The sequence below is a fragment of the Balaenoptera ricei genome, chromosome 8 (assembly GCF_028023285.1).
Source record: "Balaenoptera ricei isolate mBalRic1 chromosome 8, mBalRic1.hap2, whole genome shotgun sequence".
Classification (NCBI taxonomy): domain Eukaryota; kingdom Metazoa; phylum Chordata; class Mammalia; order Artiodactyla; family Balaenopteridae; genus Balaenoptera; species Balaenoptera ricei.
Window position 1 is genome coordinate 4,003,755 of NC_082646.1, and position 26,532 is coordinate 4,030,286.

General features: G+C 47.7%; 1 protein-coding gene across 5 annotated transcripts in view; it reads right to left on the minus strand.

Annotated features, from left to right (window-relative positions):
• Positions 1–26,532, minus strand: part of APLP2 (amyloid beta precursor like protein 2) — a 70,480-nt gene that overhangs the window by 12,347 nt on the left and 31,601 nt on the right. For 3 of the 5 annotated variants that reach the window (XM_059930031.1, XM_059930030.1, XM_059930035.1), the window contains exons 2-11: positions 23,974–24,147; positions 23,017–23,140; positions 10,887–10,999; positions 9,899–10,104; positions 9,327–9,523; positions 8,060–8,227; positions 4,631–4,761; positions 3,596–3,670; positions 2,126–2,284; positions 1,303–1,431 (exon numbers count right to left, since the gene is read on the minus strand). In XM_059930031.1, coding sequence (XP_059786014.1) covers positions 1,303–1,431; positions 2,126–2,284; positions 3,596–3,670; positions 4,631–4,761; positions 8,060–8,227; positions 9,327–9,523; positions 9,899–10,104; positions 10,887–10,999; positions 23,017–23,140; positions 23,974–24,147 — 1,476 coding nt within the window. The remainder of the gene's footprint in view (positions 1–1,302; positions 1,432–2,125; positions 2,285–3,595; positions 3,671–4,630; positions 4,762–8,059; positions 8,228–9,326; positions 9,524–9,898; positions 10,105–10,886; positions 11,000–23,016; positions 23,141–23,973; positions 24,148–26,532) is intronic. The other 2 variants (XM_059930034.1, XM_059930033.1) reach the window with 1 other exon arrangement.

Genomic DNA, 26,532 nt, shown 5'->3' on the forward strand with positions numbered 1-26,532 from the left:
CATTTTTAAAATTTTAACTTTATTTATTTATTTTTGGCCGTGCCATGCGGCATGTGGGATCTCAGTTCCTCAACCAGGATTGAACCTGTGCCTCCTGCATTGGAAGCGTGGAGTCTTAATCACTAGACCGCCAGGGAAGACCTACGTTTAAAAAAAAAAAAAAAAAAAAAAATCGGGTAGACCTGAAAAATTCTCACCCCTGTCAGGATGTAAGCTTTTCCCACCTGAGCTTCCCGGAAGCTACCCGAGGTCTGCTGGCCTTTCCTCCTTCTCTTCTACTCCATCCAGCTTCAGACAGAGCCTTAGCTCCAGGCCCCCAGCAGAGGCCCTGGGGGTCCCCAGACCCATGCCCTTCCCACTCTTTAGGACACTGAGTTCTTTCATTCCCTGAACACCCAGCTGCTAATGTGGGCTCCGTATGTTTAAGGACAATTCTTCTCCATCTTTACAGTTAGCATAATTAATTCCACACAACTGTGAGCTGCTCAAGGGCAGACAGGATTCAACTATGTGTGGTCAGATGCTGGAGCAGAACTGGGCAGCAGATGGGGCCGTAGGGGAGCCCCCCAGGGCTTCTGGGAAGTTCCCCTACAATCACACCACAGGAGCAACAGGAGGCAGGAGGGGACAGGTACCCAGCCTGTGCACACTGGGTCCCCACAAGCAGCACAGGGCTGGGTTTAAAATACGGGAGGAAATAGAGTAAGATCAGTTATGGCATCACAAGGCCCTCTAGGAAAACTAATAGGCAGACTGTTGTAAAGGAAGCTAGCAGTCTTGTAGGCAAGTTCATTTCTATGAATACAAGACAGTAAAACTCAAGTTAATACATGGTTAAAACGAAAATCAGCAAAGTAGGTCCAGAAACAAACCTCTATAGATGACTGCAAAGACCAGTAGGACGCAGCAGGGGACAAAACCCAGGGATGTAAAGTGTCGAAACACAAAAACTATACTGTACAAAAGAGACCAATTTTTAAGATGTGCTTGATATATTTGCCTAGAAAGAGATTTCAAATATGAATTCTGGTGGGACCCTCAGCCAGAAATAAACTGATATAAAAATGATCTCTTCAATATAATCTTGCATTCCTAAACCTTCAAGAACAGTTTAAGTAGGACATACTTAATATTAAAAAGTATGGAAAAGATATTTTTTAAATAGTACCTTTGCAAAAACCAACTCTTGTACCTACTGTCTTTGGAAATCCAAAATCATTTCCTGAGGACTAACAACAACAAGCACGACCATCCGTGCTGCCCGACCACCGGTCAGAGCGGTCTCTCCTCTGGCTGGTGTACCTGGGACTTCATCTGGGCCGCCTTTTCGGGGTCAACAGCCAGCACGTGCTGGTAATGACGGATGGTGTGGAGGCGATCTTTGTTCTCAGCACGGACGTAGCGCCGCAAGGCTTGGAGAATGCGATGGGGCTACAAGAGAGAACAGTGGTTTTCACGTCCAGAGACTAGGGAACTGAAAACGGGCAGGAAAACAAAGCTTTAAAAACTCACTAAGAAAGCCAGCCTCAGCGAGACCCAGGAATGAAAGCTGTACCTTTAAGAGCTTTCAGTTACCAAGTAACAAGAAGCTACCCTTCTAAGTACCAAAAGCCAAGTTCCACAGTTATAGTGGTTCCTCAACAGACAGCATTTTCCAGAATCTCTAGCCCACCGTCCTCCTCCAATCTGTCTGTTCCCTTTCCTGAGCTCGGCGCCTGCCACCATAATCACAAGCACAGGGTGACCTGTGTCACCCAGAAGACTTTACTTGCTTAAGGAGGCTACAAATACCTCCTTTTCAATCCTCTCCATCCCCCAGAGCAAGGCAAGTTAGAGCAAAGGGATAAAGTTTGACACCACTGGCAGATAAGAACGGCGATATAAATTAACTTATCATCTTATTTAGAATAGAACTGGTTCAAAAGCCTTTGTCCATGGAAGACGTGTTTTTATTCTTTGAAAGTAAGGCTACTATAAAAATGCAACAATTGGGGAACTACCAGCCAACACCCCGAGGTTCTGCTTTTCCGGCGGAAGCCGCGTCCACACCACAGGCGGCCCGCGGGCTCTCGAGCGCGATGTGAGCTCACGCCGGTTCTACACACGCTACTTCAGCGATTCTCACCCGCGGAGGGTCGGACTGCAGGGCGGCCAGGTAGTTCTCCAGCGCCACCCGGCGGCGGTCGTTGAGCATGGCCTCCACCCGCGCCAGGTGCGTCTCCACCAGCTGCTGCTTCTCGCTGGCCGCTTCCTTCTCCAGGGCCTTCACCATGGCTTGGAAGTGCTAAACCATAAAGCGGGAGCCACATCGAGTTCACGCACCTGCGGGCATCTACGCACACGGCGTCAGACCCCGCTCTGTGCCTCTCCGTGCCCAGCGCCCCTGCAAGCGGCACAGAGTCATGTGGAGCAGGGCTGAGGTCGCAGAACGCCTCCTCTGACTTCCGTCTGGACACTTACAGGTGACCCTTGAACATCGCAGGGGTTAAGGGCACCGATCCTCCCTGCGGTCTAAGATCCCAGTGTAACTTACAGTCGGGCCTCTGTACACGCGGTTCCGCATCCACGGATTCAGCCAACCGCCCATGTGCGGTGCTGTGGCCTTTACCATTGAAAACAATCTGCGTGTAGGGGGACCCACGCAATTCAAACCCCTGCGGTCCAAGGGCCGACTGCACTTCCCCATCTAACGAGAGCACGTATGTCTGGGCTCCTCCACACCTCCCTAACTGAAATCCCTAGCACGCAAGCCCAGGCCTGGCCTCTCCGTGTGCACCGCGAGGAAAGGAGGGCCGTTCTTCCCGCGCTGCAGCAAGGCGCCCCCAAACCACAGTCCCGTCCTGTGGCAGGTGAGGCCGAGCCATTCACACCAAGTCCTGAAGGGCGAGCTCCCTGCGGGGTGCCTGGCCAGGTCTGCAGGCAGGTTTAAGGCTGCCGAGCTAAAGCTCCCTGCGTAGGGTGCATTGGCTGTGTGGAAATTAACATTCGCGGATTTTCCAGGTTACTGATAAAAAAGCAAACGTGAGCCGATAAAATATCAACATCATGAGAAGAGAGATTTCAGCTAAACATAAACGCAAGCTGACTTAAGATGTAACTAGTTTTATGAGTCCCAAATCAGTCCTGTAAATTCCTGTCAACAACCTCCTCTAGCCAAAGGGAGGCAGCTGCTGTGAGTCTGATTACATCCTTACCTCCAAAGTTAAAGATAAACTGATAGATTTATTTTCTGCCTTTTGACTTTTCAGTAAGTCTGCAAAAAAAAAAAAGCATTCGGTACTGCAGTACTGCCGGAAAACAGGGCACAGCCTAGAAGGAAGATGCCCGAGGACTTCTGCCAGGAAAGCAGAATAAACACAGCCGAGCTAAGGTCCCTTCCAGGCCTGAGTGAGGAGTGCTCTGCTCTGAGCTTTGGCTTCCCTCCACCGTAGGTGAGCAATTCTAGAGAACGGCAGTTGGGAGGTCAGTGAAAATATCCTCGTAACGTAAGCGCTCAACCAAAAGGGGGTGTCAAACTCTAACTTGTGCGGACTCTGGCTCCGACCATACTCCAAAGGGTCAGCCTGGGAGCCCCTCTCTGGAGGACACGTCTCACCTGAATGAGAGTCTGCCTCTCTGCTTTGGGGAGGTTCTTGGCTTGAAGTTCAGCCTCTTCCCATTCCTTCTTCACCTGGAACAAAGGTCAAAGCCACTATAGCCAGAATCATCTCTGAAACAATCCCCCCATTTTCTAAAAATACTGCCAAGCCCTGAATGTAATGTGGACAAGTGCACGAGGAAATCACATCCCACAAACTCATGAGCTCAGGGTTTGTCCCAGAACTGCTGCCTCCGAAGATGCAGGGCGTCAGCTCTCCCAGGGGAGCCCCATTCCACGACTGCCTTGTTCATAACCTTGGGCAGGTTATCTACCAGTCTCCGGGCCTTAGTCTCCTGGGGGTGGGGGGAGGCGGAGTACCTACTTCTCAGAACTGATGTGGATAAAACAGAGCAACAAGCATTTCCCAGCATATAAGCCCACCACAGGGGATGTGTGGGATTTTAGGTGGTACCCAGACCTAGCAAAAAATTCCCTTTTCAATTTTTTTTTCAACCTTTCCAAGTAAGTCTAGGAGAAAGTTGCACCCTGGTGCTCTGTTGCTCTGGCACTTATAACTCCTTGAAGGAAAAGAAAGCATCCCTGAAACTCCACAGGCCAACAGTATCTAGCTGGAATGCTTTAACACTGTTTGCTTTCATCCAATATATTTTTCTAGTTACCTTGTTCTAATGGTAAATGATACTAGCTTTCTACTTACAATATTGATGTAAAGTTTCCTTCTTCAAAATAAAAAAATGTAAAAAGCTAGTTCATGGCAAAGAAAAAGAGGCAGAACATAATGTTTACAGGAAGTGCTCCTCGCAGAGTCTGAAACAGATAAGCACTCAGAGGATAATTCCATTATCGTGGAGATAGGGAGGGGGACTAGCTCCGCCCAGAAGGCAGGCCTGCCTGCTTATACTCTCACACCTCACCTGTCCTAACTCAGTTAGCGCAACAACCTGGGGAGGTGGCGTCCCTCTGCTTCAACCACGAACCCCAAGTTAGCTGATGCCTGACAGCACGAAGATACAGGAGCCCGAGGTTTACCCTGTCCATCCGGTTTCGGTGCCGGATTTCCAGCTGCTCCTTGGCCTTCTGGAAGCGCGCATGCTCATTGTCATCTGCAGAGGTCTCGAAATACACGTCGACATCATTGGTTGGCAGTGGAGTTGGGGGAACTGAAACAAAGTGACCAGAGGGTTCTCTCCAGGGGTCGGCCCCACGCGGAAGTCGCACGATGCTCAGGGAACGAAGCCTGGCTGGGCCTGCAGACGGGACCGGCGTGTCCGGCACCGCGCTCAAGGGCAGGCTGCGCCCGTCTGCTGGGACGCCACTCCATCTTCCTCACCCAATATCCAGCCACCGGGCCCGTTCGCACCCCGCCTGTACCTTCGGGACCAGTGAGGCATCTATTTAGGACTTCAGGGGCAGAAAAGGAAACCACTTCCATACCTTCCCTCAGTTCTTGAAACCTTAAAACCTAAACAAGAACTACCCTATTGAGAGCATCTGACCAGAGACAGGGCTGAAGTCAGACGTGCAAAGGCACTGTGGGGCTCGGGTTTCCTCTTTTTCTCTGGCTATTTTTAGGTCACAACTCACTTTGGGCAACTGATTCAACTGAATGTTCTTTGCACACAGACTGGGCAGAGAAAGTCCAAATGCTCCAGCTCCAGCTGCTTAGTTTTCAGTTCCACTGGAGGTCCCTCAGCCCCAGCCCCACAGCAGGGGCAATGTATTGGACAAGGGCTTACCACAAGTGTGAAGATGCTTTGGGCTTTTCTATCCATGGCACTCACTGGCCTCACCAGGCCACCACCCAGGGACCAAACCCGTTAGAACAAACGCTCCGCACTAGTCTAAGTTCCTGAGTTCCTACCAGCCCCAGGCAGACGTGTATCTGCACAAAGGACCTTATCCTCATCCAGGAAGGGTTGAGATGACAGGTTTACTTAGTCCACCTCTTAAGAAATACCTGTGGAAACTCTCATTACCCCAACTCACTGGGGATTTCCCAGGCCAAGGAGGAACGTCAGGCAACCTGCTCACACAACTTGCTCCATCGGGACACACTTGAGAGCCACTTGGAGAGCAAAAGCCAAGATCAACGAATTTTAATTCAAAAACAAATCCTCCCAGTTTCCAGAACTGCGTAACTTTAACACAACATGAGACCAGCTGTGTAACTGATGAGTGTGACCACAAGTAAGTCAGCCACTCTGCAGTCCTTCCGTCGGGGTGTCTTCATTCACCCTCTTTTACTGAGTTTTAACCCTAGAAGCTACGGCTTAAGTCTTGTCAAGAACATCTATCTGGCTCCTACATTAATTTAAATAGGATCTCAACAGCCAATTTTCAGACTATAACTAAATCAGAATATGTACAGTTAGCTTCAGAAACCACATTCCCCACAATACTCAAAAGCTCAGCCAGGGGAATTTCGAAGCACTGAAGTCCACTGGTGCCAACAAACACGGCGCCATTGGCAGCGCACGTCCGCAGCTTAAAGGCTTACGTGTTGGAGACAGAGCCTTTGGTTCATATCGCCGGGCCGGATGAAGGTAATACAAGCGCAAGCTGCCTCCGCCCCACCCACCCCCCTGCCCCCCGTCGGAACGAGAGGGCAAAGGGGCAGCAGGTCTGGAAGTTTGGTTCTGAAGACACGATGGGCTCGAACCTAGAACCGCATCCCTCTGTCTGTGTGCAAGCGACCAGCTCAGGAAGCTGGAAATGCGCAGGCCTCAGTCCCCTTCAAGGAGGGAAGCAAACTTGCCCACAGAGCAGTGATGCTTCTAGGCTCCGAAGCCCTCCAGCCGGGCCCCATGGCCTGCCGGGAAGCACGACCTTGTGGGCTTCGCAACCGTTCCCGCTCCAGCAATCTGCCAGCCTCCGGTGTCTTACGACACCGTCCGCCTGATCCTCTGGGTAAAGACCGCACCTCCATATTCAGCGAGGTCTTTAACGACCCAGGTTGCTCAGGCTTTGACCCCAAACAGCGTTTTGCTGCCCCTTAGTTCAAGAAGTTTTACAAAGCAGGAAGGATCACGGTAATTTCTCTCTCTCTATCTCCATCTTTCCTAAATAAAAAAGTTTCTGCCACCAACGTTCCCTAAGGGCTCATTTGTTTTCTCATCTTTTCAATCATTTCAAATAAAAAGTTCACAAAGCAGCAGCTGGAGTGGAAGCACTAAAAGTAAACCAAATCATATTAAGATTTAAAAAATCTTTTGGTTGGGGAAGGAAAGAGGGAACAAGATGGCATATGAACGAAAAAACCATCAGAAGCTACAGCCAAAAATCTTTAGAGCAAATACCAGGAATGGCAGCAGCTCATTATTCCAATGAATTCCAGAACCAGAATGAAGAAGGGTCTGCCTAGCCGGAGGGTTTTCCTACACACAGGTCAGAAGTGCTCCAGACGAGAAAGAGGGTCTTAAACAGGAAAAGGGGGAACTATGAAGAAAGGCAACCTACTGACATCTAAGTAAACCTGACTCAGCTGAACACTGAATTTCTTTGTGATCAAAGAACACATAAACTAAAACTCCTAAAGCTCTGCCTGATCCAGCGCTGCCAGAATACTGGGGAAACAGAGTCACCACCACTTGGCTGCAGAGCACGTTCCCTGGAGTGCATATGGCAAGATGTTCCAATGTTCTCGGCTCCCTGAAGTGTCCTTATTGTCACCTCTTTGGAGAGTAGGTGACCCCCTTAGCTAGTGTGCATCATGGGGGGTCGGCACAGGGCCGCTCAAGACAAGAGTGAGAGATAAAAGCCTGGACACAAGATGTGCAGAACTCACGACCTGTCCGCTTGTCCTTCGTGAGTTTCAGCCTTGAACAGAGGAGGGCAGGGCTGCCTTCCCAACCCAACCAACACGGAGGCTCCGGATGAGAAAGGGCAGGCCCCGGGCTCTCCCCTGTGGCAGGGAGGGAGCGCCACCTCCTCCACCATCACTGCTACCATTATCACCGCTGTCACCACCTCCGTCACCACCATCACCTCCACCACCACCATCATCACCTCCACCACCATCACCTCCTCCATCACCATCACCTCCACCATCACTACCATCACCTCCTCCTCCACCACCACCATCACCTCCACCACCTCCATCACCTCCACCATCACCTCCACCACCACCACCATCACCTCCACCGTCACCAACACCTCCTCCACCACCTCTACCATCACCATCTCCACCACCATCACCTCCACCACCTCCGTCACCTCCTCCATCACCTCCACCACCACCTCCACCTCCACGGGCCCACGGTGAGCACAGGACACAGAAAACTGAGCTGACAGCTGCCGAAAGGAAAGCAAAGCTAGATCTAGAAAGCACAGAGAGAAGAGCAGACGACCAACAGCAAACACCGAGTGAGCAGGGAGCACCACAGAGACGCAGTCACGAGGACGCCGGGGGACAGAACGCTGGACGGGATGGAGCTGCACAGCCAGGGCGGCGGGACTTACTCATCACTTTACACACAGCCATACAATACTCCTCAGACTCAAAATTGTTCCTGTTGCCGCCGCAGCCGCCATATATAAAGCGCACGCACTTCCCCTTGGAGAGGTCGAAGTACCACCGGGGCATCACGGCCCGGCAGGGCCCCGTCAGCGCCTCCTGGGAGCAGACAGCTGTGTGGAAACGGTCAGAATGTCAGCAGGGGCCGGGCAGCAGCTCCAGGGGTTCACAGAGCTACAGACCAGCAAGGGGAGAAGGACCAGGCGACACTTAACATCAGCGAAGGCCAAGATGGGGCAGCACCTGGCGCCCTGGCCAACGCAGTTGCCAATTCCTGCCAGTCAACCCTGAGGAAGTGGTCGTTTTCCTTCCTGATGCAAGAGAGAGCCCTAGGCCCTGAGAATACGGACTGGTGCTTTCTGCACTGTCTCGAGTCTAGAGCGGGGCAGGGCTGACATGGAGGGGCCTCACGCTTCTCATCTGTGAAGTGGGCACAGCTGCCTGGTTTGGCCGTCCCGGGGGTGTCAAGGGCAGAAGGAGACAGGCAGGTGCAGAGGCTGTTTCAGTGGCGGTAACCATCGTAAACACTACTTAGGCCCCTGGAAAGGACGCGTGTAAGTTCTATGTTCTCCAGGGTGAATCACAAACTTCTAGACTCATTAAGTCATCTGCTCCTGGTTGAATCCTGAGTAATTCTTCAGATCTTAATTGGTTTCGAATATCCTATCAGCAGGAGGCTGCACATAAAATGGTCTAGAACTGTCACAACTTTTTTTTTTTTACATGGTGAAATGAAAACACTGCTGGCCCTGATCCCTTACCAGTAGGTCATCAAATTCCACCCTCCCAGCTGCAAACCTCTTTCTGATGGACAAACAGGGCAGCCTACAGATGGGAACACACTCAGGAAGGGAACCAAGGAAGTGACTTCCACTCCGAAAGGTTGAGGCTTTAGCAGTTACTGAGGAAGGGGATCCCCCTCAGGAGAGACCATTTCCGGCTGAATGTGGAAGAATCCTGCCCGAGGGCAGACCACATGGTCTCTCTAATTCTCTAGTTAAGTCCTTACAATGCAAAGCTTAGTTTCCTGATTAAAATCTGTCAACTGCCTGCAGTGCCCAGAGCTGACCTCACCTTTGGGGCATGAAGCCACCCTCCTGTGACTTACCTGTGAGGAAAGCAGTCTCTAGGCAAATTAAAGAATATTAACAAATTCTAAGTAAATAACTGCCAGGTGGATTTTACAGCCGCGGGGGCTCTCCGTGGGGTTACCTTGGACACCGTGAGAGATCTCGTCTGCAGCGGTCCCGTCGCTGCTGGGCTCGGTCGGGCTCTCCTCGTTGTGGTCGTCTCCCTTGAAGGTGTCGTAGTAGTAATCGCGATCTTCCACCACTTCCTCCTCATCTTCCTCATCCTCGTCCACAGCTGCTTCTGTGAAGTCTTCCAAATCTGCTTCGGTAGGAAATTCACTGAAGGTCACAGTAAAAAAGGAAGGTTAATACCAATTGCTATGCACAGAGCACAACAATGAGTCCCTTCCCTGTTCTGAAACACAAAGACAGAGGCAGGAAATAAGCTCAGCCCATGGTGAGCTGTGCTGCTAAAGCGCTCAGCCCGGCCACCTCAGCGGAAGGGGGTCGCCAGGCAGCAGGCACCGGGCTACCCTGCAGGAAGGCACGTGGCCGGGACGACGCGCTGCTGAAGGCCACTGGCGTGCCTGGGCTCAGCCACGGCCCAAGTGAGATGTGCCGGCCCAGCTCCGGCAGGAACGGGCACTGCCCGCTTCACCGGGAAGCCAGGGGCCAGCAGCCACGGCCATCCGCAGGCTCAGGACAGGAGGTTACCTTTTATAAATATCATAGTCTTCCTCTTCATCTTCCTCCTCCTCCTCCTCCTCCTCCTCCTCCTCCTCCTCCTCTTCTTTTGACACAGCAGATTCAACAATCTTTGTCTGAGGGCAGCACACATACTCGGTGCCGTGGAACTGGTCCACCCCACAGGGGAGCAGCATGCCATAGCTGTACAAGGTCATTCCCTGAGTCAGGCAGGCCTGCGGGAAACCCACAGACCGACATCAGAGCACAGCAAGTGTGGTCAAAGACCCCCCGATCCCTAGCTTTATCCAAAAGAAACCCTTACCAAATCACAATGTTAGCCTTTCTCACGGACACGTAAATTTTTGGCCAAAAAGTTGCGACCCTACTATTTTAAGATTTACAAATTTTGCTTAATTTGCAATGGGGAAACATCATCTGGGCTAAAACCAATGAAAGCCCAAAGTTGGAATAAAATTAAGGAAAGGAGGTTTCTTTTAGTAATTATCCACGCTGGTTAATGGTGGTCAATGGTAACATACATTCCTAATTGGTGAGGAATTCAGAATTACTTCAGAACTAGACAAAAGAAAGGCAACTGGCTGGAAAACCAACTTAACGCAGAGGACAAGCTAAGAAAGGGTCATTCTCCCCACGGGAAGAATGAAATGATACCTAAACCTGTCAGCATGCATGTCCAGACACAGAGTTTCTATAACTGGCTATTTCCACACACGCCTTAGGGTTTGGGTGGCCTTGCTGGGGGCCCTGCCGACAGAATCCTTACTTAACGATCTTTTTCATGTCCTTGACTTCAGGGGCTGAACTGTTAATACTGTACTTCCTTACAAAAATATCTGTTCTTCTCCCAAATAGTTTTAATTTAAAAGATACAAGTAACTGTAAACTTTGACGAGATAAAGGGAAAGAAAATTAATTTAAAATTATGGTAAGGTGTCGAGAAAAAATACTACTTTCCTAAAAAACAACCCTCGACTTTTTCCATCCACTCCTTTACCTCCTTGACCACGGTGTGCCAATGCTGGTGATTCTCGCACACTTCCATCCGCTCCTTGTGGAAAAACTGGCACTTTTCTGGAACTAGCAGAACATCACTTACAAACTCGCCCACTGGAAAAGAGAAGCTTTGTCAGAAGCAAATCTGATCATGATTCCAGGTGAAAACAACCCTGACTGCAGGTTACCGTGGCGGTCACACAGTCACGTGCGGACAGGAGCGGTCTCTAATGCGTATAAGCTGATGTGCACCTCATCTTCCAAAGCCAACTGGACGTTTCAGCTCCAGGCCAGCAGCCACAAGAGCTCAACACTCTGTTACAACCACAAAGCCCGGGACTTCCTCACTCCTTCCTGACCTCAATCCCTTAACTTCTGGTGCAGGGCTACAGCATCCAACGGGGGAAACGGGAAGAGAACTCCCGTGCATGACCTCAAACACACACAGGTACTCCCCACCACCTCTGGCTTCATGTGGACAACATTCCTAGCTTCTTACTTCAATTTCTGCCCACATCAGTTCTAATAACAAAACGCCCAGGAAACTAAGACTGGGTGTTCTCCCAAAGAACAGGTGAATCTTACTTTAGCCCTTTGTGGACCTACAGACACCTAGCTCTAAGACAAACCACCACTGCGATAACTGATTCAGGTACAAATCATCAGTGGAGGGTTAATTATGAAGGGGAAGAGGCGTCTTTGCAGTGGGAAGGTCTGGCAGACACTACTTAACTGGGTGAGCAATAACGGACAAGCTGACAAGCGATGTTCTGAGAACAGATCACCTACACAGTCTTTCTGCCAAAATATGTCATTTGACTCTAATCATACAAAACAATATGACAGGGACTTCCCTGGTGGCGCAGTGGTTAAGAATCCGCCTGCCAATGCAGGAGACACGGGTTTGAGCCCTGGTCTGGGAAGATCCCACATGCCGCGAAGCAACTATGCCCGTGCACCACAACTACTGAGCCTGTGCTCTAGAGCCCACGAGCCACAACTACTGAGCCCACGTGCCACAACTACTGAAGCCCGTGCGCCTAGAGCCTGTGCTCCACAACAAAGAGAAGCCACCGCAATAAGAAGCCCGCGCACCGCAATGAAGAGTAGCCCCCACTAGCTGCTCTCTGCAACTAGAGAAAGCCGGCGCACAGCAACAAAGACCCAACGCAGCCAAAAATAAAAAATAAAATAAATAAATAAATAAATATTTTAAAAGAATGACAAATTCAAATTCAGAGATAGTGTTAAACATATGACCTAGACTCTTAAAAGATATTATTGTCATAAAATATTCAGGGACTTCCCTGTGGTCCAGTGGTTAAGACTCTGCACTTCCAGTGCAGGGGGCACGGGTTCAATCCCTGGTCAGGGAACTAAGATCCCCCATGCCGCCAAAACAATAAAGTAATATACAATAAAATAAATAAAATATTCAAAAGAAAAAGCTGAGGAACTGCCTAGATTAAATATAATGTATGATCCTTTTTAAAAGGAAGCTGTAAAGGACATTATTTGAACATTTAGGACAATTGTCCCATGTGTGATCGCTGTATCACGGTCATACGGGAGAATGCCCTTGCTCTTAAGAAAAACAAGCTGAAAACTACTTGGAGGTGAACTATCTTAATGTCCCAACTCACTTTCAAATGGCCTAACAATGAAAAGTAAGTAAGACACACACAGTGAGATGGATAAGGCAAAACTGGGAAACCTAGGTAACAGGTATAGAGTATTCACTACTGCGTTTTTTATAGGTCTGAAACCTTTCAAAAATAAAAAGCTTGGGGAAAAATACACATAGCTGCTTAGAAAATAGAGTCCTTATCTCTTAGAAATACATGCTGAAGTATTTACAGGAAAAGAAAACGTTATCTGTGATTTGCTTCCAAATAACGAGGGGTAGGCCAGATTGGCCACAGACAGGGTGAGTGGTTCATGAACCGTTACACAGCACACGAGGGTTAATGCGATTATCTTCTCCGTGTTTGGATATGTTTGTCACTTCCATAACAAAAAGCTAAAAACGTAATCACTGGCTCATCACCCAGAGAACCTGGTTCAATAGGTCTAATTTGGGACTCAGTGATCTGCACGGAACAAGCATCCCGGGCGCTTCTGATGCATCACCAACATGCTCTACTGAGGGTCCCAGTGCAAGAGAACCAAGGTGGTACTTAGCTCAGGAGAGACGCAATAGGTAGGGGAGGGAAAAGGAAGCAGGCAGGCTAACCTCTGAGGTTTAAAAAAAAAAACGGAAAGTCTAATAAGAAAGTAATTTGGCCTAAGAAAGGTCTTAGGGGGAGTTCCCTGGCAGTCCAGTGGTTAGGACTCGGCGCTTTCACTGCCGGGGCCTGGGTTCAATCCCTGGTCGGGGAACTAAGATCCCCCAAGCCAAGTGGCAAGGCCAAAAAAAAAAAAAAAAAAAAAAAAAAGGTCTTAAGACTTGAACTAGCGGGAAGTCTACATGCAGACCCACTCCCCAGCCTCATTGCAGCTCAGGCCTCCGTCTCTGGGCCCGAGAAGTCTGTCCGTCTGCTGCCCATGCGGAGGCAAAGGGCAGCCCCTGGTCTGCTGTGAGGGGGGGATGTGCTCCCGCCGGCACAGGCAGCCACCGCACATCCAAACAGCCTTCCGCAGGGCAGCGAGGTTTCACTCTGCCATTAGCACAGGGACTTCGGGGACCAGATAGCTCAGTTTGACACTAATGCAGGAGCACAACGGTTAGTTAGACACGGTGCTGCCCTCGAGGGCCCCAAAGGCTCTGGGGAGATAGAAACAAGCTTCACCCCCGAACCAGGCTTAAAATCGAAGCTTAAAAAGCAAAGCCCAGGGGTAAACTAGGATTCGCCTCCATCAGGAGAAGCACCCCGATACTCAGTCTAAGGAGAAATCACTGAAATTCTGACATCCAACCACCAGCTCACACTGTGGATGGCGGCTGTATGGACTAAGCAATCTTTATTTATATACAGTTTTTGTTTTTGTTTTGTCCGCACCTCCTGGCTTAAGGGATCTCAGTTCCCCATCCAGGGATTGAACCCAGGCCTCGGCAGTGAGAGCCCAGAATCCTAACCACTAGGCCACCAGGGAACTCCCCATGTTTGTTAATTTATGACAAAAAAGCAACAAAAGAGTACACGTAAGAGGCAGTGTGTACAGGGCTAAATGCCAGGGTTTAATCTCAGCACCGCTGCTACTAGCAGAGAGGTCTTGGGCGAGTTACTCAAACTTTCTGTGCCTCAGTTTCTTTATTTTGCTGCTGTGAGGCCGGATGTAATATGTACAACACGGGAAAAGCTTAGAGCAGAATCTGGTACATAGTAAGCACTAAGCATTATTTAAGTATTAGCTCTAATTACTGATGTTAATGCTGTTAGTTTCAAGTCCCCGAGTAACTAGTTTTATACAAAGCAAACTATACAACCACAGTTATCAAGAAATCTATAGTTAGGCAACAGTTCATATCCTTTAATTTGTAAAACCTCAATTTTTTATGTACAACTGCAACATCAGAGAAAAAGTTTAGACAGCAATTTCACTACTATATATATTCTATAGAAACAATAACCAAACTGGGTTTTAAAAATATAGTGGAGTACGACATATTTCATTTTAGTTAAAAATGCATTAACTAAATCTGCTTATATTACACCTTAGATAAACCCCAAAATGATATAAAGTAAAAAAGCAAGTTATAAAAGGTCAAGTGCAGTATGACACCATTAATGTCAGTTTTAAAACACAAAAACAAATTGTTTATAGACACATTCGTATGCAGCAAAAGTATAAAAACAGGCATGGGAATGATACACCCTGACAGTGGGGTAGCAGTGACCTCCAAGGGTAGGGAGGGAGGGAGGGAAGAGATGTTAAGGATGGGACTCTGGGACATTTAATCCCTTAATTAAAAAATAAGATGGAGATTAAGCAAATATGGCAAGCCCACACACAGCAGCAACAAAGACCCAACGCAGCCAAAAAAAAAAAAGCAAATATGGCAAAACGGGGAAGAACTTAAATCAGGACAGTGAGTACATGAGTGACCATCATATTATGTTTTATCTTTTCAGTATGCTTGAAATATCTCAAAATGAAATTAAGTTTAAAATTTTAAAAATTTTAATGCCAGAAATTTAATAATTAACTCCATGCTAAACTGTAAGATTAAACGCCATCAATCTTCTGCTATGGAATCATGATTAAATTGATCTGTCTGACCTCTGAAAACCAAAAAAGAACTAACGCCACTGATTTAAAACAGACTAGCACTCCTTGATTCAACAATTCCAATTCTAAAACCGTACTCTTAGGAAGTAATTAAGAAAGTGAACAAAGATATTCATTACAGAATTGTTAATATCAAAAAAAAAAAAAAAAAAAAAAAACCAGAACCAGGGCTTCCCTGGTGGCACAGTGGTTAAGAATCCGCCTGCCAATGCAGGGGACATGGGTTCGAGCCCTGGCCCAGGAAGATCCCACATGCCGCGGAGCAACTAAGCCCATGCGCTACAACTACTGACCCTGCGCTCTAGAGCCCGTGAACCACAACTACTGAGCCCACGTGCCTAGAGCCCGTGCTCCACAACAAGAGAAGCCATCACAATGAGAAGCCCACTCGCCACAACTAGAGAAAGGCTGCTTGCAGCAACGAAGACTCAACACAGCCAAAAATAAAATAAATTTATTAAAAAAAAAAACCAAAAACGGAACCAACCTAAATGTTCCTCAATAGGGAATTAGTTAAATAATGGTACTTAATGGAATACCATGGGGTTATAAGAAACATGGTTAAATATCTGTATATAACATGGAAACATTTCCATTTCCATGACGGTTTAATAATTTTAACAATCATTAAACAAATAAGCAAAGGAATAAACACACCCGATATCCCTAACCTCTCCTTAAGCCTGGTTAACTCCTTAAGGCTAAATCTGTTTAAAAAGACAGACTCAAAAGATGTATGCATCCCTAAGAGTGGCACCTAATAGATGTTCAATAAATGTCAACTTTTTTAAAAAGCACTAAACAGGAAAGCATATTTAGCATGATCCAATTTAGGAAAAAAAAAAAAAAAAGCATTTAAAAGCACACACATTTCCATGTGTATCCAAAGAAAAAAAGTCTTGTCTATACACCAAAATGTTAATATGGTTAATGGAGTGCAGAAACTGGAAAGGATTGTTTTTGCTTTCCTTTTTCCCAATTTCTTTTATTTAAAACAAAAACAAAAACTTTATAAACATGTAAATTAAAAGAGGAACACATTTCAATCCCAGCATCAGTTCTGTCATTTCACTGCTACTTTTTGCCTTTGATACAAATAATTATCAGAAACTTCTAGGAAAAAGACTGACCTAAGCAAATCAGTATTACTCTGTTTTACAGAAAAACACTGAAGATGGTTTGGTCTCACTTTAAAAGTTTATCTAAGGTTGTAACAATTCTCAATTTAACCCATTGGAGTACAACAGATGGTGCCCCCAATTCCCTAAGTCACTGGAAACCTATATTGTTTTTACTATTCAAGGCAATAAGCTGGTCAATGAACACGGCAATTTAGCAAAATCTAAACTAAAGGCTTTCATTTAAGCTGCATTTATGATTTATCTTCAGTCTCCACTCATTCCCTGTGATACTGTTTCTCTTTCATACCACCTCCCACCAGCAGGGCCATGGCAGCCATCAGGTCTTAGAGCTTTTTCAGAGTTGATAAAATTCCTTTCAACGTAACAAAGGCTGCTCACCCACTTGGGGAAGCCCCTCGATACCAACACTCATATGTATAAATAAACCTACTGCAAAAGTACTCTGCAGTTGGGACTTCCCTGGCGGTCCAGTGGTTAGGACTCTGTGCTCTCAGTGCCGAGGGCCCAGGTTCCATCCCTGGTTGGGGAACTAAAATCCCACAAGCCGCACAGCGCAGCCAAAAAAAAACAGTACTCTGGTTGCAAACAGGAAGACCATGTCATTTACGGGGCCCTTGGAAGCTGTAAGCAGCGGGGAGAAAGCCTGCTGTAATGAGAGAAAACCAAGAAAATTAACCTGACCACCCAACGCGAGTTTTTGAGAGGTCTGGCAGCCACCCTTAGCAGACGTCTTGGAGGTAAATAGGGCTCTGAGAAGTTAAAGAGCCTGAACGATCGTCATGAACAGAAACATACACCTTGCATAAGGGTCCACAGCGGGAACAGGGGGAACTGCTGACAGGCTGTCAGGAACTCAAAGGCGGAAGACAACTTGCAGACAGACACCTGCAGCGGACAAGTAAGCTTCAAGCTCACTCCGGGCCCCACCTCAAAGCTTCTGAGAACAAGACCCTTCCTGGCAGTCTTCACCACAGTAATACTCCCCATCCAAATCTCCTTCCAGAAATTACCAACAACAGAAACAGTCATGGGCTCACAAAGCTCTCTTCTTTTGATGCAGGAGCCAGTCTATATATAAATGTCAGAGATGACTAACTCCTTCCCCCCAAATACTAGCAGCTTTGCTTCTTCACAGTTCACCAACTCTGTCCCACTCAGATCATCCTATTTATTTAGATAAAATCTTATGGATAAACAGGCAATTCGTAATAATGTAAGATATAAGACTCATTTTGAGAGGCAAGGTTGAAGTATAACTTCTCACCAAATATACTGAATATCAGTGAAAAGAGTCACACTGGTGGGTGGTCAAGCATGCTCTCAAAATAGGGCAGAACTGAGTGACAGGTGCACAGGTGTCTACAGACAGCGAGACACCAGGCCTGATGCCAACACTACCCGTTACCTAAATTCATTCTCAAACAGCCTTCAAGAGTGCTAATCAAGACACGTCCTTCCCCTAAAGCTAGCAAAACAATGGCAAACAAAAACAGTGTCTGAGGACATCCATAACGCCCCTGGAACAACCAAACCAATTAGTGTGGGTACCCGACCAATTAGACATCGCCTGTTTTCCCATCTCCTTGCCCTTTGGCCTGCCTGTGCTTTGGGTTTGCTGGGCAGTAATATCTTAAAGGGGGTTTCAGGGCTGAAGCTAAGCACACTATGACCATCTCTTTACTGCAACACGTGGTATTCACCTTAACACGTATAAAAGGACTCACTGTGGTTATTTCTGGTGAATAAAATATATAGGATGCTTGCTTTTTACTGGATTAATTTTTAGTAGTTTGTATGTTAAAAGAATTGTGTATGGTTGTGTAACTCAGTGAATATACTATAAACCATTCAACAGTACACTTTAAAATGGATGAATTATATAGTATGTAAAATATATCTCAACAAATCTGTTTTTAAGAAGCAGAGAGACTGATTATTTACAGGGAATATTGAGCAAATAAATAAATATACTGAGGATAATGGAATTGGAGGTATCAATATGAGCTCACTGCTTTTAATATCCACATGTATAGAAATATAGATTTATATGGGCATGAATATGTGTATATAAATATATTTCCTAGGTCTGTCTGCTGAGTGGGCCTAGAAGCAATAACAGCATAATAGCAGTAAGCACACCTAATACCCAGATTTTGGTTTCTAAATACCATTCCCCACTAAATAAAACCATTTCTTCTTGGAGAAATGGCTGACTCCAGGGGTGGGGTAGGGAACACAGGATGAGCCTGGAGCATCTTTTTGTACCAGAAAGTAAGGAAGCTTTCAAAGAATAATAGGGACATAGCAAAAAGACACAGGAGTCAGCATGAAGGGGGGGGTCCCACTGGACAAATCTGGACACTGAGTCCATAATGAAATGAATAAATGAATGCAGACACCATCTTAGCCAGGTGATAAAAGTTATCACTGGTCATGAAACAAAGTGACATCATGCAGTTCCTAAGATGATTCAGAGAGAAGAACACTTCTGTGACAGTGCCCTCAAAAACGCACAAATCAAAAGGATCCTAAGACAGACCCAAATTGCATTCTACAAAGCCACTGGCCTGTACTCTAAAATCCAAAGTTAAGAAAGACAAGGAAAAGCTACAGAGAGAACTAAATGCAACGTTGAAACAATGAATTAGATCCTGGTGTTGTTGGAACAACAGGTGAAACTTGAACAGGGTCTGTAGATTAGATATTATATCAATGATAATTTCCTGATTTTGACGGCTGTACTATAGTTATATGGCAGAATGTCCTCGTTTATAAAAAATATACAAGGAAGTATTAAGGGATAAAAGGATACCATGTCTGCAACTTAAATGATTTAAAAAAAAAACAAAACCTGGGGGGAGATACAAGTGGTAAGATTAATTTTACCGTATTAATCAAATGTTAACAGTTGGAAAATCTGAGGAAAGGATTTAATGGAAGCTCTTTGTACTATTTTTGCAACCATTCTGTAAACTTGAAATTATTTTAAAACTGTTATTATTTTTAATTTTTTTTCCCCTATTTTTGGCCATGCCGCATGGCATGCGGGATCTTAGTTTCCTGACCAGGGATCGAATCCACGCCCCCTGCAATGGAAGCGCGGCATCTTAGCCACCAGACCGCCAGGGAAGTCCTGTATCATTTTTAAGTTAAAAAGGCAAAAGTAACCCTGAAAGACTAGAACCAAAAGGCTTTCTAAGGAGCCTACGGTAAAAAGAAAGTGGTGCTGATAATTACCCAGTGCCTGGGGACTCTAAAGGGGTGGGGACAGGGACAGAGAGACATTACAATCTTCTGCTTCTCAAATGATGATAAGGAATTGGCAGTACTTTTTTCCTAACCTCCCTTAAACTCCAGTCACCTGGTCCCCTACTAGCTTAGGCTCAGGCAACTGTTTTATTTATTTAAAAATACCAACAGGTAGCTCTCCTTCCTGGTTAAGAAGTTGTCCAAATGGATGCTGCTGTAAACACAATAACTGTGTGAATTTACTAACACTGAAGACTGTATTATGCATTATTCAGTGACCACAATGCAAAGAAGGTATTGAATGGTTTATGGTCAAATTGTTTTATGCATCTAGTTAGTGACAATATCATGCATCGTCTGGTTCTCTGGCACTGAAAAACTCAAACTGTAACATTTAGAAAAGAACATTTTCGCTGTGCACCAGCTATGGTAGTGGTCTTGTAATCAACAGACAGCATCCTAGTTCCAGGTAGCGTCTTGACTGCGGGGACAGAGAAGACTAAAGCCGTGTCCCTCCTCCCAAGGTGCTCAGAGTGTAGCTGGAGAAACACACATCAACAGACCGGCATCGTGCAGGGTGATGGGGCACTGGTGGCAACAAAGAGGAGCTGAGAAACCTGGACGTCAAGACAGAAATTAGAGCAGCAGGAAAGGCTTCCTTCAAAGGAGGTGTCCCTGAAATGTGTGAAAAGGAGAACTTGCCAAGCAAAGTGAGTATATAGTCACTCCAGTGAGAGCTGGACTGCACGTGGCAGGAGCCACGAGATGGACGTGCTGTGGTGGGAGCACGGAGCGGGGGCGGGGAGCACGGAGCGGGGAGCACGAGGCAGGGGCGGGGAGCACGAGGCAGGGGCGGGGAGGACGGAGCAGGGGCGGGGAGGACGGAGCAGGTGCGGGGAGGACAGAGCGGGGGCGGGGAGGACGGAGCAGGGGCGGGGAGTACGGAACAGGGGCGGGGAGGACAGAGCGGGGGCGGGGAGCACGGAGCAGGGGCGGGGAAGACGGAACAGGGGCGGGGAGGACGGAGCGGGGGCGGGGAAGACGGAACAGGGGCGGGGAGGACGGAGCGGGGGCGGGGAGGACGGAGCGGGGGCGGGGAGGACGGAGCGGGGGCGGGGAGCACGGAGCAAGGGCGGGGAAGACGGAACAGGGGCGGGGAGGACGGAGCAGGGGCGGGGAGGACGGAACAGGGGCGGGGAGGATGGAGCGGGGGCGGGGAAGACGGAACAGGGGCGGGGAGGACGGAGCAGGGGCGGGGAGGACGGAACAGGGGCGGGGAGGATGGAGCGGGGGCGGGGAAGACGGAACAGGGGCGGGGAGGACGGAGCAGGGGCGGGGAGGACGGAGCGGGGGCGGGGAGGACGGAGCGGGGGCGGGGAGCACGGAGCAGGGGCGGGGAGGACGGAACAGGGGCGGGGAGGACGGAGCGGGGGCGGGGAGGACGGAGCGGGGGCGGGGAGGACGGAGCAGGGGCGGGGAGGACGGAGCGGGGGCGGGGAGGACGGAGCAGAGCTAAGCAAGGGCCACACCATGCAGTTTCCAAACTGTGCTAAGGCGCTTACACCTGGTCTTTTAGGTGAAGAGGAGCTACTGAAGGGTTTTATGTGCAGGAGAGACAGTCCAGTCTTCATTTTGGATCAGCGAGGGCGATGGACTGAACAGCACTGAGACACGCGCAGAAGCGGTTCACACAGTCCAGGCAGGAAATGATAAAAGGCTGAGCTAGAGCAGGGGACTCGGACGGACCAGCCGGAGGCTCCCAAAGTTTCCCCAGTCACGGTACTCTGGGTATCCCAGGAATTTTTTCACAGCACCCCCCAGGCCAAAAGGGTGCCAAAAAGTTAAGTAGTCAGGGCGACAAGGTAGTAAAAAGCGCCTGTGTCTGACACCTTGTGCCTGCGGGGCACTGCGCAACTCCTCCTGCACGGCAGTAAACTCGGCACCATCACCGAGAATGAATGAAACCTCATACTCAAGAGATTTCTTACAGCCAAAGGGAATGAAAGAACATCTTTAAACCACACCACACAAAATCATTCACAAGCCTCACACTACTGCATGGGGCTCAGTTTTAAGTAAATGGTGTTAAGCACACACCGTGTCCTCTTTTCCCCATACTCAGTACTTTTAAAACAAAGTAACTGCTATGGTAAATACTGTTATTCAGGTGCTGCCTCTTCCTGTTACTTTGCTACATGTGAGAATGAGAAAAGCAATGAGTTCCATGTTAGGAAAGGTTTTTTTTGTTGTTGTTTTTAAATAAATTTAGTTATTTATTTATTTTTGGCTGCATTGGGTCTTCGTTGCTGCACGCGGGCTTTCTCTAGTTGCGGCGAGCGGGGGCTACTCTTTGTTGTGGTGCGCGGGCTTCTCATTGCAGTGGCTTCTCTTGTTGCGGAGCATGGGCTCTAGGCACGTGGGCTTCAGTAGTTGTGGCATGCAGGCTCAGTAGTTGTGGCTCACGGGCTCTAGAGCGCAGGCTCAGCAGTTGTGGCGCACGGGCTTACTTGCTCCACGGCATGTGGGATCTTCCCAGACCAGGGCTTGAACCCGTGTCCCCTGCATTGGCAGGCGGATTCTTAACCACTGCGCCACCAGGGAAGTCCCAGAAAGGTTTTAATGAAGGAGGGAGGGGAACAGGTTAAGTTAATGGTTAAAATTAAATACATCCGCAGAACTACCCAGGCTATGTTAGTGCTCTATGTCAGTCCTATCACGGATCATCTAAAGTTGATCGTTTCACCCTTTTAAGTTTCTACGACCAAATCTGTTCCTGAATCAGCCAGGCAACAGACGCGCGAACGTAACTCAGATGTGTCAATGATCAGTGGTCAGGATGAGCACATTCACTAAAAGAGCATTTGGAGCAGCGACTCTACTTATGGGTAATAAAATGTTACGGCTGCACTTGAGTTAGGTCTGACTGCTAACAGAAACACACAGAATCATAAACACCCTTATCAGCTGACCCTTCAGTAAGTTAGGTGGCACAGGGCCTGGCCGACGCATCCCTGACTGTCTACAGGCAGCTATGACTCACTTCCTCGGCCTCTGAAAACTGCCACAGGTTTGGTCTGGCTAACAATACAGGATTTCGGTGCTTGCAAAATGTGTGTAGGGCAAAGTAAGGGGAACAAAAGACCACCCCTCGGCTGCTTCGGTACTATCGATACCAGGACTATAAACAGTAATTTCAAACTCTCAGTGTGAACGAAGCTGGACCACTCTGAGGGCAGCACGCTTACTCAGGGGTGTGGAAAAGCCTCATCCTGAAAAAACACAGGACGCCCATGATGGGAGAGGTGGAGTTAGTGACCATCAAAGACAAGTCACCTATCGACACCAGAAAGCCGTTGAGTACTCAAAAGAGACAGTCCCCCAATAAACTCCTGCAGCCCTTGGCTTCTTAACAGACGACGACATCTCACTGTGAGCCAGGAGAAGATGAAATGTAAAACTGGGGATCCTGCCTTCCTGAGAAGTAACCCAGAGGTGCTCCAGGACGCTCACCGAGACACTTGAAGGGGATCACAATGTGAGTCTTGCACTGCTTCTTGTCTCTCCGGCACCAGTTGTCCACGCTGACTGGCTGGTTTGCCTCCATCACGTTTGTGATCTGTAGTTCTGGATACATCTGCAAGGGAAGAGGAAACACACACCGTAGGCTGACTTTGTCCATAAAAGACGAACGCTCGCTGGTGAGCCAGGACGAGCGTCTGTGTGCTCAGCTTCCCCATAGCCCCACGTAAATCTGAAGTCCCCCTGCTGCCTGGTCCCAACGGAACTAATCAAGTCAAGAGATACCGTAACTGTTAGCTTTCTTTTGACAGATAGATTCTGGACCACTTCTAACACATTCTCTTTGAAAAAAGACCTACACAAGCAGCAAGCGTGCAGCCCCAAACAAGTCTATTAGGTATCAAGTCCACTTGTAGGGTGTGTGTAAATAGCTGAGTTCAAGAACTAAAACATTTAAGAGGCAAGTCTATGGACGTGTGTGTTAATGAAATTACAGAATAATATTCCAACCCTGACCCCAAAGGCTAGTTTTGGTAAGAAATTAAAACATCTCATACCCTTTTCTACGTCAAGCGTTGACCCAAAAAGTCTGTTGAATCAGACATGAGATAATCCCTTATGATACTGGTGGCTTCTACCAGCAAGTGCAAAACACAAGCACACACGTGACACTGGGCTTGTTTCACAACTTCCCATAACACGTGGGAAGCCAAGGGAACCAGGCTGCACTTCTAAGGCCCTGCCAAGCTTCTGCAGGATTCCGTCCAGAAAGGACAAAGAGCTCACAGCACACCCAGGCCAAGGGCACACTCAGAACAAAAGCCTGCTGCCCCCATCGTTACCAGCTTGGTCTTAGGTCAAAACAGCAGAATGACAGAGCACCTATTTCTAAAGTAAACAGGTTCAAACGTGACCCAGAAACGTTTAAGTTTCTGGCAGCACGCTTACCTCCTGACAGTACTGAAGAACTTCTTCTTTTGTTCCGAAGCAGCTCTGAGTGCCTGTTGGGTCAGGTTCCCATTTCCCAGTCTGAATGTTCACGTGCATATTTAGCTTTCCACAAAACATTGCAATCTGAGGCTCAGCAACAGCAAACCCTGTTCCGGCGTTGGCTGCGAGGGCCTATCGAAGGGAAAATAAATTCCAGGTTAACTCCCAAGAGGCTGGCACGGAGGGAGAGTCACTTAGCGGTTTGTGACAGTAGAATTGACCTTTTAAAAAATCTTCATTAAAAAAAAAAAAACTTCATTACTTACTATTTTTTCTTCATAAACAAATCCTCTTCCCAGGAACTAAGCCAGAATAAAAAATGACCTTTGGACATATATAATCAGAGAGAAGTGTGCGTGGGAACTGCAACCACGGCTCCCCATCTAGGTACTTCCGACTTGGGAACACATAATCCACCTGCAGTCCCCTCTAATACAAGCAAACCCACTTTCCATTCCTTAAGACACCAAAACACAAAAGTATAGAACGGCGAGAGTTCCAGCAATTTTACTCAATTCACTTACACGACAAAATTTTATTGAGCAACTACTATTTTTGCAGAGCAACGTGCTAAATGCTCAGGACACAAGGATAAGCAAAAGGTTATGGCCCCTGCCCTCTTGGGGCTTTTTTTTTTTTTAATGTTTACCTACTTTTTTTTTTAAATTTATTTATTTGTTTATTTATTTTTGGCTGTGCTGGGTCCCCGCCTCCGTGCGAGGGCCCTCCCCAGCCGCGGCAAGCGGGGGCCACTCCTCACCGTGGCGCGCGGGTCCCCCACTATCGCGGCCCCTCCCCCGCCACGGAACACAAGCTCCAGACGCTCAGGCCCAGCAGCTGCGGCGCACGGGCCCAGCCGCTCCGCGGCACATGGGATCCTCCCAGACCAGGGCCCGAACCCGCGTCCCCTGCATTGGCAGGCAGACCCTCAACCACTGCGCCACCAGGAAAGCCCCTCTTGGGGCTCATGGTCTAGTTCAAGAGTCAATTCTCACACAAAAAGATTCCCAGATGTCTTACGAAGGAAAAAGAACACAGAGCGGAAGGAGCATACAAAACAAAAAGGGAATGTGACTTAGGCTCGGGTAGGAGGTGATGGGGAAGCTTCCTGAACTGTGACACCGGAGTAGCTCTGGCCATCCCCGTTGGGGGAGAATGTAGACTGTGAGTCTGTGGAGGGTCTAAGGGAAGGGTGGGTGACACACATGGTCAAGACTGGATGGTCTGTAGACCAAGAAAGGATGGAGTGCTGAGGGTTCTAAGTACAGAGTTAGTATTTTTCAAATGCAGCTCTGATGTCCTCTGTAGGCAGGGGGATGGCTCAGGGAGCTGGAGAGACGACAGTAACTTGGGTAAGGCAGCACCGGGAGACAGCAAGGCAGGCAAGACTGGGTGACGATGGCTGGGGGGTGACCAAGAGGCAGCATGGCTTGCGTAACTCAACACGCAACGGTGTTGTGTGTGGAAAGAGAACACTAAAAGGGATTTCATGAACAATTTTATCTCGTGTTAGGGAAAAAATCAACTATTCGTAGCCATCAATAGCTCACAAATTACAGGTGAGAAAACATTTAGGTTTGATGACAGTAAGGCTCTTCGTGCACCAGAAAAAACACAGGCATCCCTGCATCTAAAGATGTACCAATACTGATGGCTACATTCACAGTAAAGTTCTGTGGTCTCTCCTAATGCGTAAGTTCTTTCAAAACCAAAATTAAACATCTTTTTAAAATGTTAAAACTTGAGGGGTCGGGTTAGACTCTCTGGCCTATTATGATCTTTTCAAAAAGAGCAAAGAGCATTAGTATTAAATGGTTTTCCTATATTAACAAGAAAAAGTAGATTTGACTTTTTTTTTTTTTTTTTTTGCCGTACCCTGCAGCTTGTGGGACCTTAGTTCCCCGACCAGGGATCAAACCCATGCCTTTGGCAGTGAAAGCACAGAGTCCTAAACCACTGGACCGCCAGGGAATTCCCTGACTTTTAAAATATATGGAAAACTGTGTGCTTTCCAGGCAAGTCTCCTGTATTTGTGCTGATGGACTGGTTACACAGACATGAATGGTCCTTCCAATTAGGAGCCTACGTTTGATTCTGAAATACATCCCGATCTTCTTCTAGGACAAATTTACCACCTACACGTTTTGCTTAGGAGCTTATTAAAATTAGCCTGCTTTCCAGTAGCGTGAGAGAAGGAAGCACGAACACTTGCTGGATAGCTGGGAGAAAGCTAATCTGGATCTAAAATGTCGCCAAGATCAATCAGGGTTGAAAAACACCTCAATTAAATCCAACGAGAACAGTCAGCAACTTTATTAAGTAGAATAGACTGTCACCCCACTGTGATGAATAATCATCTGTTAAAGTAGAAGACAGATCCTGTGCGTTCACAATAACTGCATATGAAGCTACAGACTGGTGTGAAGTCCTGTCTCCCCCAAAGAAAGAAAAAACATTTAAAGGTATCTGTGGAAAGAAGGTATAGGTAGTACCTTAATGGCGTTTAATTCAAACAGA